Source organism: Oncorhynchus tshawytscha, unplaced genomic scaffold (genome assembly GCF_018296145.1).
Source record: "Oncorhynchus tshawytscha isolate Ot180627B unplaced genomic scaffold, Otsh_v2.0 Un_contig_3761_pilon_pilon, whole genome shotgun sequence".
Taxonomy (NCBI): domain Eukaryota; kingdom Metazoa; phylum Chordata; class Actinopteri; order Salmoniformes; family Salmonidae; genus Oncorhynchus; species Oncorhynchus tshawytscha.
The window spans coordinates 360,499-373,628 of NW_024609794.1; the positions used below are offsets into that span (position 1 = coordinate 360,499).

General features: G+C 47.0%; 1 protein-coding gene across 5 annotated transcripts in view; it reads right to left on the reverse strand.

Moving 5' to 3' along the window:
- LOC112217940 (receptor-type tyrosine-protein phosphatase-like N) overlaps positions 1-13,130 on the reverse strand; it is a 35,908-nt gene that overhangs the window by 13,208 nt on the left and 9,570 nt on the right. For 2 of the 5 annotated variants that reach the window (XM_042318154.1, XM_042318152.1), the window contains 8 exons: positions 12,131-12,241; positions 11,736-11,841; positions 10,280-10,463; positions 8,906-9,263; positions 4,419-4,565; positions 1,938-1,972; positions 1,364-1,620; positions 984-1,070 (listed from right to left, as the gene is read on the reverse strand). In XM_042318154.1, coding sequence (XP_042174088.1) covers positions 984-1,070; positions 1,364-1,620; positions 1,938-1,972; positions 4,419-4,565; positions 8,906-9,263; positions 10,280-10,463; positions 11,736-11,841; positions 12,131-12,241 — 1,285 coding nt within the window. The remainder of the gene's footprint in view (positions 1-983; positions 1,071-1,363; positions 1,621-1,937; positions 1,973-4,418; positions 4,566-8,905; positions 9,264-10,279; positions 10,464-11,735; positions 11,842-12,130; positions 12,242-13,130) is intronic. The other 3 variants (XM_042318153.1, XM_042318155.1, XM_042318157.1) reach the window with 3 other exon arrangements.

Genomic DNA, 13,130 nt, shown 5'->3' on the forward strand with positions numbered 1-13,130 from the left:
CAGGAGTCGCTAGTGCGCGATGAGACAAGGATATCCCTACCGGCCAAACCCTCCCTAACTCAGACGACGCTGGGCCAATTGTGCGCCGCCCCATGGACCTCCCGGTCGCAGCCGGCTGAGACAGAGCCTGGGCTCCAACCCAGAATCTCTGGTGGCACAGCTAGCACTGCGATGCAGTGCCTTAGACCACTGCGCCACCAGGGAGGCCCGGGAGAGGGAATGGAGCATGTTGATGTTGATCATAGAAGTACCTGAGCTGAGATGCCCCCGCTACACTGAGATGGCCCCCTCTACACCGAGACGGCCCCCTCTACACCGAGACGGCCCCCTCTACACCGAGACGGCCCCCCTACACCGAGACGGCCCCCTCTACACCGAGACGGCCCCCTCTACACCGAGACGGCCCCCTCTACACCGAGACGGCCCCCTCTACACTGAGACGGCCCCTGAGATGGCCCCTCTACACTGAGACGGCCCCCTCTACACTGAGAGCCCCTGAGATGGCCCCTCTACACTGAGATGGCCCCTCTACACTGAGATGCCCCTGAGATGGCCCCTCTACACTGAGATGGCGGCCCCCTAAACACTGAGAAGCCCCTGAGATGGCCACTGAGATGGCCCCTCTACACTGAGATGGCCCCTCTACACTGAGATGGCCCCTCTACACTGAGATGGCCCCTCTACACTGAGATGGCCCCTCTACACTGAGATGGCCCCTCTACACTGAGATGGCCCCTCTACACTGAGATGGCCCCTCTACACTGAGATGGCCCCTCTACACTGAGATCTCCTGATCATTTAATTTTACATTTATAAGTTTATTTGACAATCAGGACGATGCACATTTATTAACATTTCTGTAAATGTGCCAGATTTAACCAGCCAACGAATTATCATCTGCTTATTAGCAATTAGCAGCCAGCTAATTTTCATCTCTCCTCATTGGACCAGTCAGCCAGTGGGCCTCTATGCCTATAGCCTACCTGATGTTGATGAAAGAGCCAGTGGAGAGTGGGATCCTTTCAGCCAGGAGCCCCAGCAGACGCACCCCGTCGTACAGACTGAGGGGGCTGCGGAGAAATACACATGCATTCATACACACGGACACACTCATACACACGGACACACTCATACACACGGACACACTCATACATGCATACACACAGAGCACTGAAGAGAAAAGCAAAAGCACAAACACAGATACACACACCTGCAAACACATACACACACACACACACACACAAACTCTTACATACACACGCCATGTACAGTCAAAGACTCTGAGACAGACAGGTAGACTGACAGACAGATATACGCTCCTACACCAACATTCCTGTGTTTATGAACATTAGGCTTAGAAGACCTTTGGTTGGTGACGATGTAGCCGTATTCCTCCTTCACATGTGTGGTCCCTCCTGGTGGTTCTTTCTTCCCCTGCGTCTCTGTTTCCACCGGGGCCCCTGGCTCCTTTACACTGGCTCCCTCTGTGGCAGGAGGGGCCCCCATGGTGGGAGGGTGATCTGGGGAGGCTTGGGTCCCAGGGGGCGGGGCAGGAAGGGAGGTGGGGGCGCCTAGCACGGGAGATTTGTCCACCTTGTGTGTCATGGCCCCTTCAGTGATCTGATGAGGAATAGGAGGAGGCACCAAACACCTTAACATCCATTATAGTAGAATTGAATAAATACATGTTCCATCTGAATATTACTCCAGGATATGTAAAATAGACCACTGATTTCCTCAGATTGGGGAAGTTCTGCCACCTACTGTTTGGTAGATGCAACAACAACAACCAGAAAGCCTAATTATTGCCATTCTACATTTACTGTAAATGCTATTAACATCTATAAAAAAACATTTCATATCGTTAAATAAACAACACTTATAAACCAAGAGCAATAATTGAATTTCTAGAGTTTTACTGTTTTATCTCAACGTACCTTCTTACGTGGGGCAGCACTGTTCCGGTATTTGTCTGAAAAGCAAAGTATAAAGATTCTCATTATCTGACACACAGATAATAATTGTTTCAGTATCTGTAATTGTCACATTATTGGGTCATGCCATTTTGTATAAAGATACTGCAGGTATTCCTGCAGTGTGTTGTGGTTCGCAACTTGATTTCCTTTATTATATCACGGTATCTCATTTAATGTGTATCGGAGGACGCATGACTTTCAACCTTCATCTCTCCCGAGCCCATACGGGAGTTGTAGCGATGAGACAAGTTAGTAGCTACTAAAAACAATTGGATACCACGAAATTGGGGAGAAAAAGGGGTAAAGTTAAAAATAAAATAAAAAAGTTTTAGAACACAAAGGTTTTTCTTTATTTTTACTATTTTCTACATTGTAGAATAATACTGAAGACATCAACACTATAAAATAACACATCATCTAGTAACCAAAAAAAGTGTTAAACAAATCAAAATATATTTCATATTTGAGATTCTTCAAATAGCCGCCTTGATGACAGCTTTGCACACTCTTGGCATTCTCTCAACCAGCTTCATGAGGTAATCGCCTGGAATGCATTTCAATTAACAGGTGGGCCTTCTTAAAAGTTCATTTGTGGAATTTCTTTCCTTCTAAATGCACTTGAGACAATCAGTTGTGTTGTGACAAGGTGTGGGAGGGGGAGGTGGGGGATACAGAAGACAGCCCTATTTGGTAAAAGACCAAGTCCATATTATGACAAGAACAGATCAAATAAGCAAAGAGAAACAACAGTCCATCATTACTTTTAGACATGAAGGTCAGTCAATACGGAACATTTCAAGAACTTTCAAAGTTTCAGGTGCAGTCACAAAAACCATCAAGCGCTATGATGAAACTGACTCTCATGAGGACCGCTACAGGAAAGGAAGACCCAGAGTTACCTCTGCTACAGAGGATAAGTTCATTAGAGTTACCAGCCTCAGAAATTGCAGCCCAAATAAATTCTTCACGGAGTTCAAGTAACAAACACATCTCAACATCAACTGTTCAGAGGAGACTGCGTGAATAAGCCCTTCATGGTCAAATTGCTGCAAAGAAACCACTAGTAAAGGACACCAATAAGAAGAGACTTGCTTGGGCCAAGAAACACGAGCAATGGACATTAGACAGGTGGAAATCTGTCCTTTGGTCTGGTGTCCAAATTTTTGTGTCTTTGTGAGACGCTGTGTGGGTGAACGGATGATCTCCGCATGTGTATTTCCCTCCGTAAAGCATGGAGGAGGTGGTGTTATGGTGTGGGGGTGCTTTGCTGGTGACACTGTCTGTGATTTATTTAGAATTCAAGGCACACTTAACCAGCATGGCTACCACAGCATTCTGCAGGGATACGCCATTTGATGCGTTGCACAACCTGCCCTCCATGACACCTACAGCACCCGATGTCACAGGAAGGCCAAAAAGATCATCAAGGACAACTACCACCCGAGCCACTGCCTGTTTACACCGCTACCATCCAGAAGGCGAGGTCAGTACAGGTGCATCAAAGCTGGGACCGAGAGACTGAAAAACAGCTTCTATCTCAAGGCCATCAGACTGCTAAACAGCCATCACTAACTCAGAGAGGTTGCTGCCTACATTGAGACCTAATCACTGGCCACTTTAATAAATGGATCACTAGTCACTTTAAACAATGCCACTTTAAATAATGTCACTTTAATAATGTTTACATATCTTACATTACTCATATCATATGTATATACTGTATTTTATACCATCTACTGCACATTGCCTATGCCGCTCGGCTATCGCTCATTCATATATTTATATGTACATATTCTCATTCACCCCTTTAGATTTGTGTGTATTAGGTAGTTGTTGGGGAATTGTTAGATATTACTGCACTGTCAGAACTAGAAGCACAAGCATTTCGCTACACTCACATTAACATCTGTTAACCATGTGTATGTGACCAATAAAATTTGATTTGATCCCATCTGGTGGGACTATCCTTTGTTTTTCAACAGGACAATGACCCGACACACTTTGCATCAGATGACCTGGCCTCCACAATCCCGACCTCAACCAAATTGAGATGGTTTGGGATGAGTCGGACCTCAGAGTGAAGTAAAAGTAGCCAACAAGTGTTCAATATATGTGGGAACTCCTTCAAGACTGTTGGAAAAGGATTCCAGGTGAAGCTGGTTGAGAGAATTCAAAGAGTGTACAAATCTGTCATCAAGGCAAAGGGTGGCTATTTGAAGAATCTCAAATATAAAATATATTTAGTTTTGTTTAACACTTTTTTTGTTTACTACATGATTCCATATGTGTTATTTCATCATTTTGATGTCTTCACTATTATTCTATAATGTAGAAAATAGTAAAAATAAAGATAAACCCTTGAATGGGTAGGTGTTCGAAAACCTTTGACCCGTAGTGTAGTGCTTTGACAGGGTTCAGCTGCATGCCTGCGCTCTGACAGACCTGCTGTGTCGGTGCCCAAGTCAGTAGCACTCTCCATCTGCAGCTGTTTCAGTGCTGCAGGCAGGTTGGCCAGCTGTGGAGGGGTTAAGTCCTTCATATCGATGCCATAGTGGTCCAGGAGCAGAGACACTTTCTGCAGGGAGTCATCTGAACAAACAGACAGGGTCATACAGAGTTAGAGGTGAGAGGTCAACAGGCAGGTGATGAAAAAAGTACAGGCAGGCCAGACATTAGGCATTCCGTGTCTCAGCCACAGCAGGCAAGAACATTTTTTTTTTAAATGCTATAGACAGGGGCGCCGTATAGGGGGTGGGGGGTTAGGACGATTCTAATGGCCTGTGACTGACAGGGGCCCTAAAAAAATTAGGTTAAAAAAAAACGTTAGGTAAAAAGCATTCTATATTAAATGATTAACCTATCATCATTAATATAATATTTTATTTACAATGTACTAATAAACTAACGGTTTATTTTTATTTTCTTGTTTTTGGCAAAAAGTAAACATCCAGAGAGTCTCTGTATTGCCCAACCCCCTCTATTTACATGAAATGGTTTGATCCTGCCCCCAGGACCTTTAGACAGGTCAAAATTCACAAGGCACTACAGAGGGTAGTGCGAACGGCCCATTACATCACTGGGGCTTCCTGCCATCCAGGACCTCTATACCAGGCGATGTCAGAGGAAGGCCCTAAAAATGGTCAAAGACTCCAGCCACCCTAGTCATAGACTGTTCTCTCTGCTACCACATGGCAAGCGGTACCTGAGTACCAAGTCTAGGACCAAGAGGCCATAAGACTCCTGAACATCTAGTCTAATGGCTACTCAGACTATTCACATAAAATAATACAATTTGATTTGATTTGAAACCAAGCGCGACAGGTACTTGCTAGCAGTGAATTGTGAGTGACGAGTGCCGGTGGAGCATCATGTCTCAGTTTCCTAAAGAAAAATCTGGCTTCCAGAAACGAAAAGAAAGAAAAGAAGGACAGGAGAGAGAAAAGGCCGACAGTATGTCACCCAATGTTTCACAAAGGAAGGTGGGTGTCGTCCGTGACTGGTGGAAATGAACCTGTTAGCTTCGTCTGTAGTGAAATAAGCTACTTTTGCTCCCCTAACATTAGTTACTTAATATTATCTTCACAGAAAATTCTGAGTGTTTACATTTCGCTCCTTTTTTAGCCAACATTTAATCAATGCAAGCAAACTTTTAGCAAACTGTTCATACTAAATTACTTGTCCCTGACCCTGCCTGGTGCCAGGCCCAACAGTCGCAGCTTCAGGCTCAGCAGCCCTGTCTCCCCATCCCCATACCCCTGAACCAGCCCTGTCTCCCCATCCCCACCCCCCTGAACCAGCCCTGTCTCCCCATCCCCATAGCCCTGAACCAGCCCTGTCTCCCCATCCCCACCCCCTGAACCAGCCCTGTCTCCCCATCCCCATAGCCCTGAACCAGCCCTGTCTCCCCATCCCCACCCCCTGAACCAGCCCTGTCTCCCCATCCCCATAGCCCTGAACCAGCCCTGTCTCCCCATCCCCATCCCCCCCTGAACCAGCCCTGTCTCCCCATCCCCATCCCCCCCTGAACCAGCCCTGTCTCCCCATCCCCATCCCCATCCCCACCCCCTGAACCAGCCCTGTCTCCCCATCCCCATCCCCACCCCCTGAACCAGCCCTGTCTCCCCATCCCCACCCCCTGAACCAGCCCTGTCTCCCCATCCCCACCCCCTGAACCAGCCCTGTCTCCCCATCCCCACCCCCTGAACCAGCCCTGTCTCCCCATCCCCATAGCCCTGAACCAGCCCTGTCTCCCCATCCCCACCCCCACCCCCTGAACCAGCCCTGTCTCCCCATCCCCACCCCCTGAACCAGCCCTGTCTCCCCATCCCCCCCCCTGAACCAGCCGTCTCCCCATGCCCATAGCCCTGAACCAGCCCTGTCTCCTCATCCCCATAGCCCTGAACCAGCCCTGTCTCCCCATCCCCATAGCCCTGAACCAGCCCTATCTCCCCATCCCCACCCCCTGAACCAGCCCTGTCTCCCCATCCCCATCCCCTGAACCAGCCCTACTCCCCATCCCCCTGAACCAGCCCTGTCTCCCCATAGCCCTGAACCAGCCCTGTCTCCCCATCCCCATGAACCAGCCGTCTCCCCCCCTGAACCAGCCCCGTCTCCCCATCCCCATAACTGGTCTCCTGAACACTGTATATGCTGCTACTTCCTCCCTAACATGTCCCCTTGGTCTCCTGAACACTGTATATGCTGCCACTCCCCCCCCCTAACATGTCCCCTTGGTCTCCTGAACACTGTATATGCTGCTACTTTCCCCTCCCCCTAACATGTCCCCTTGGTCTCCTGAACACTGTATATGCTGCTACTTCCTCCCTAACATGTCCCCTTGGTCTCCTGAACACTGTATATGCTGCTACTTTCCCCTCTAACATGTCCCCTTGGTCTCCTGAACACTGTATATGCTGCTACTTCCTCCCTAACATGTCCCCTTGGTCTCCTGAACACTGTATATGCTGCTACTTCCTCCCTAACTTGTCCCCTTGGTCTCCTGAACACTGTATATGCTGCTACTTCCCTCCCTAACATGTCCCCTTGGTCTCCTGAACACTGTATATGCTGCTACTTCCTCCCTAACATGTCCCCTTGGTCTCCTGAACACTGTATATGCTGCTACTTCCTCCCTAACATGTCCCCTTGGTCTCCTGAACACTGTATATGCTGCTACTTCCTCCCTAACATGTCCCCTTGGTCTCCTGACACCTGAACACTGTATATGCTGCTACTTTCCCCTCCTAACATGTCCCCTTGGTCTCCTGAACACTGTATATGCTGCTACTTCCCTCCCTAACATGTCCCCTTGGTCTCCTGAACACTGTATATGCTGCTACTTTCCCCTCTAACATGTCCCCTTGGTCTCCTGACACCTGAACACTGTATATGCTGCTACTTTCCCCTCTAACATGTCCCCTTGGTCTCCTGAACACTGTATATGCTGCTACTTTCCCCTCTAACATGTCCCCTTGGTCTCCTGAACACTGTACATGCTGCTACTTTCCCCTCTAACATGTCCCCTTGGTCTCCTGAACACTGTACATGCTGCTACTTTCCCCTCTAACATGTCCCCTTGGTCTCCTGAACACATGCTGCTACTTTCCCCTCTAACATGTCCCCTTGGTCTCCTGAACACTGTACATGCTGCTACTTTCCCCTCTAACATGTCCCCTTGGTCTCCTGAACGCAATTTGTAAGATGCAGCTTGCAAAGCATTTTTGGAGACGTGGGCATTGCTTTACGTATATTTCTGGTGGCGAGAGAGCTTTCAGTAAGCTAAAACTGATAAACAACTATGTGAGGTCCACTATGTCCCAGGACCGGCTTTGTAGTCTTGCCATGCTGTCCATTGAAAGTCCTAGAAAGCTGGACTTCAAAGACTTGATCAGTGACTTTGCTAGCAGGAAGGCTCGGCGCTGGGCTCTTGGTGAGTAAGGCTGAACAAGTGCCATAACTGTTAAATGACATGGCTGTGGATATTGGATCACTACACACATGACGCCCACAGACTGAGAACAAGACTGAGAACAGACTGAGAACAAGATATATCTAAAAGTAATGGTTGGATTGCCATAAAATTTGTTGAGTACAATCAAGACCCCAAGTGGAAGAAACCTATTGATTTGGTGACCTCTTGACCTTTCCTCTAGCGCCACCATCAGGCCTTTTCATTTCATTTTCCATTTCTACTTTTACAGCTGCTTATTTTCTAGTTGGTATGTATACTTAGTTCAAAAATCTGCTGCTGATTTTATTATTTTATTTGTTATATCATTCTATAGATAATTTAATGTTAATTTATTTTAATTGAAGAGGTTAATGTATATTTATGTTATATTTATTTTAAGTTATTCATTAATGTTAAGAGAATTTTCCATTGAAGACTGTAAAAGATGGCACATTTTTATAGAGGGGATCAGTCTTGCATCGAATAGTGAATTCCACTGTATGCAGAATGTTGCATGCATGTCTGCACAGTGTTATATTTTCACAGCTCACTGTCAGTAAATATTAGACTACAAGAGAGTTGCAGGCCTGCAAAGCTAGAGTTATTTAAAGCTTTGAATGGGTCGATTGGGTTCTGGAGGTGTTTGGTTACAGCAATTGCACAGGGTTGGTGTGGCCTGTGGTGGGGAGGCCCAATGTGATATATTCTCATGTGGCCCACCCACCCACCCACCCAGTGGAGGCTGCTGAGGAGAGAACTGTTCATAATAATGGCTGGAACAGAGTGAATGGAATGGCATCAGACATGGAAGCCATGGAAACCATGCATTTGATGTATCTTTGATACTATTCCATTGATTCTGCTCCAGTCATTGCCACGAGCCCATCCTCCCCAATTAAGGTGCCACCAACCTCCTGTGACACACACCCCAACCCCCACACACACACACACACACACACACTGACTGCCTCACACTCACCATCCAATCCAGCTAGCGATCCGTAGTCCTTCTGAGCTTTCCTCTGCGTTTGATCCAGCTGCTGCTGCTTGCGGACCTCCACGTCCTGCTGGGAAACGTAGTCCTCTGCGTAGTCCAGAGGGAAGTCCAGGTCCTGGTACAAGGGAGAGGTAGAGATCGGTGTTGCTGCCCCACGGTGGCGGGAGGCCGGCTGGGCGGGGGAGGAGAGGTACAGGGAGACCAGGTCCTGGAGCACCTGGCGGTCTCGGTCCTGGGGGCGGGACCCTTTACCCCCGGCGTGAGAAGAAGGGCGGGGGAAACCACCACCCTCCAGAGAGTTAAGAGAGCGCTCCTCGTCATCTTGGTAACCATGCTGCTGCTTAATAAACCCATAAACAGACACAGAGATGCCCTCTGGGAAAAGGAATTGATACAATCTACTGTATTTATTATGGATCCCCATTAACTTCCTGGGGTCCAGCAGAATGAAGGAAGTTTATACAATTTAAAAACATTACAATACATTCACAGATTTCACAACCCACTGTGTGACCTCTGACCCCTACTCTACAACTACAGTACAGTACTAAATCCATGTTAACATGTGTGTATAGTGCTTATGTTATTATATGTGTATTTGTGTGTCTGTGCCTGTGTGTGTTGCTTCACAGTCCCCGCTGTTCCATAAGGTGTATTTTTACCTGTTTTTAAAATCTAACTTTACTGTTTGCATCAGTTACCTGATGTGGAATAGAGTTCCATGGCTCTATGCATTCTTATTTATTTTTAAATTCAAATGTAACCTTTATTTAACGAGGCAAGTCAGTTCAGAACAAATTCTTATTTACAATGACAGCCTACCGGGGAACAGTGGGTTAACTGCCTTGTTCAGGGGCAGAATGACAGATTTTTACCTTGTCAGCTCTAGGATTCAACCCAGAAACCTTTCGGTTACTGGCCCAACTTTCTAATCACCAGGCTACCTCCCGCCCCATGTAGTTCTGTGCGCCTCCCATAGTCTGTTCTGGACTTGGGGACTGTGAAGAGACCTCGTGGCAGGTCTTGTGGGGTGTTATATGGTATCTATCTACAGTGTATTTATATCATAGTATCTATCTACTGTAGAGATTACGTGTATTTACACCATACTACTCATAGTTATATGGTATCTATCTACAGTGTATTTATATCATACGACTCAGTTATATAGTATCTATGTACTGTATATACATTCTTACACACATGAACTGTACGTGGTAATAGTAGTTCTGTGTATGAATGTATATACAGTAGCTAGATACCATATAACTATGAGTTGTATGATATAAATACACTGTAGATGTGTGTGTGTGTGTATATGGGTGTGTGTGTGTATATGTGTGTGTCCATTCCCACCTGGCGGTAGGTGTAAGGGTCCAGAGTTTGCATGTGGAGGGACTGGGAGGCCTTGGGGGGATCCACGATCATGTAGTCCAGGTAACTCTGCATCAGGTCTGGGTTGGGATCGTCCCCTTGAGCCTTGGTCCTGGGAGGATACTGCATCTTGGAAAGATGGGCATTCTGCACAGGTTCTGAGGACCTGAGAAATACAGTATGAATGGAGAATATCAGAATAAGGCCAACCCATTAGCACTTGCAGACCCTCATAGGGAACATAGCTTCCCTCACTCACAAGAACTCAACTTCCAAGTCATCCTGCACCTGTCTAAAAATGGCTTCCCTCTACTGCAGGAGTATGTGACTCCAGTCCTCTGAGGATGGCTTCCCTCTACTGCAGGAGTATTTGACCACAGTCCTCTGATGATGGCTTCCCTCTACTGCAGGAGTATGTGACCACAGTCCTCTGGTGATGGCTTCCCTCTACTGCAGGAGTATTTGACCACAGTCCTCTGATGATGGCTTCCCTCTACTGCAGGAGTATGTGACTCCAGTCCTCTGAGGATGGCTTCCCTCTACTGCAGGAGTATTTGACCACAGTCCTCTGAGGATGGCTTCCCTCTACTGCAGGAGTATTTGACCACAGTCCTCTGATGATGGCTTCCCTCTACTGCAGGAGTATGTGACTCCAGTCCTCTGAGGATGGCTTCCCTCTACTGCAGGAGTATTTGACCACAGTCCTCTGAGGATGGCTTCCCTCTACTGCAGGAGTATTTGACCACAGTCCTCTGATGATGGCTTCCCTCTACTGCAGGAGTATGTGTGATGGTTTCCCTCTACTGCAGGAGTATTTGACCACAGTCCTCTGAGGATGGCTTCCCTCTACTGCAGGAGTATTTGACCACAGTCCTCTGAGGATGGCTTCCCTCTACTGCAGGAGTATGTGACCACAGTCCTCTGATGATGGCTTCCCTCTACTGCAGGAGTATTTGACCACAGTCCTCTTAGGGCCACTTTCTCTAACAACATTTGAGTGTGACTTAGTCTACTTGTGCTCTATGTCAGACGCTCAGTGACAGTGACTGACTGTCTGCTTAGGTCACTCATCAATGGGACCACAATGGAAATAAGTATCTGAATGAATTATGCTATTCCGACCACGTTTAAAAATATATACATGTACTGTGTGTATACGTTTTTAACTGACAAATAAAACCAACCAATCAATCAACTACCACTACGCAGAGGCTGTGGCCTGTTCCTCGTGGACTGGATTTTAAACATCTCTAAACTCAAAGATCTGGTTCTGGGGTTTTCTAAAGGTCTCTTCCTAATCTCATAACCTTTCCTGGCTGCTATTACAAAACAATTCCCCCATTGAGTCACAGACCTTCCTGTGGAAATCTGCAGACAAATAGAACAGATGTAATTATAGATCTGCTTTTAATTATAGTCAATGGAGCAGGAGACTCACTGAGACGAGGGGTTGTCATGACGTCCAGACAGGGGGCGGGTCAGTGAAACACGGCTCAGCTCCTTGCGAATGACGTACTGGGTGATGTCATCCTGCCAGGACAATCCTGCACAGCCATAGGCCGATACAGATGTCAATCACAGTAGTCATAGATGTAACCTGGTAACTTGAGGAGTGTGACCTTATAGAGCCCTCAGCCCTGTTGCCGTGGTAGCAGATGAGACCTGATTATCTGATCATGATCTTTACCATCACTAAGGTAACAGTTCACTTTTACAACCACACTCTGGACCTAACAACCTTTGTGGGAATGGGTTAGTGGCTATGCATGGAGTATGGATATGTCTATATGTGGCTGTGTGTGTGTGTGTACATGTGTGTGTGACTTTAATTACCTTGCATCATCAGTTCCTTGATCACCTCCTGTAGTCTGTGCAGCACAGGCACCGACACCTCATACAGAACCATCTCCTGCTGGGGCAGCAGACATTGGCCAAACAGCCCATCTATAGAATATAGAGAACACAGCAGAACACATCAGAACACATCAGAACCCTCTCCTGCTGGGGCAGCAGAGACTGGCCAAACAGCCAACCTACAGAATATAGAGAACACAGCAGAACCCTCTCCTGCTGGGGCAGCAGGAACATCTACAAAGCACAGAGAACACACACACGCATGCACATAAACACATATGCACGCGCACACAACTATGGAGATGTACTATGGGGATGTACTATGGTGATGTACTATGGTGATGTACTATGGAGATGTACTATGGTGATGTACTATGGAGATGTACTATGGAGATGTACTATGGTGATGTTTGTGTGTTTGTAGATGTGCGAGTGGGTCTCGATGAGTCATCGCCCAGCTCTATTCTCTCTCTCTCTAACATACACATGGGGGAGAGACACTGCCGTCAGCCGGGTGATGTCACTGTTGCCATGGAAACGGTGGGAAAGAGACGTGATTGGTTAAGAGCAGGTTGACGGAGAGAGGCCGTGTGTTTACACACTGATGCTCAGAGTGTGCCTCATCGTACTTGAAGGCACACACGCTCACACACACGCTCACACACACACTTGCAAACACATTTGCACACATGCAGTTCTGTAGACAAAAATCAGGAAACACATGACAACTGCCATTGAGTTAATTGAGTATGAATAATGTAGTATTTCCTATGAGACAGTAGACAGCAGAACACCTGCCCATCACAACAGTTGAACTGGTTAAAGTCATTATATGCATGAAGTCCCAAATGTCACCCTATTCCCTATATAGTGCACTACTTCTGCCCAGGGTCCATAGAATAGGGGGCCATTTGGGATGCACACTGGGAACCGAATACCATTTTAAAAGACAGGATGTGACTGGTTACAGATTAAACAA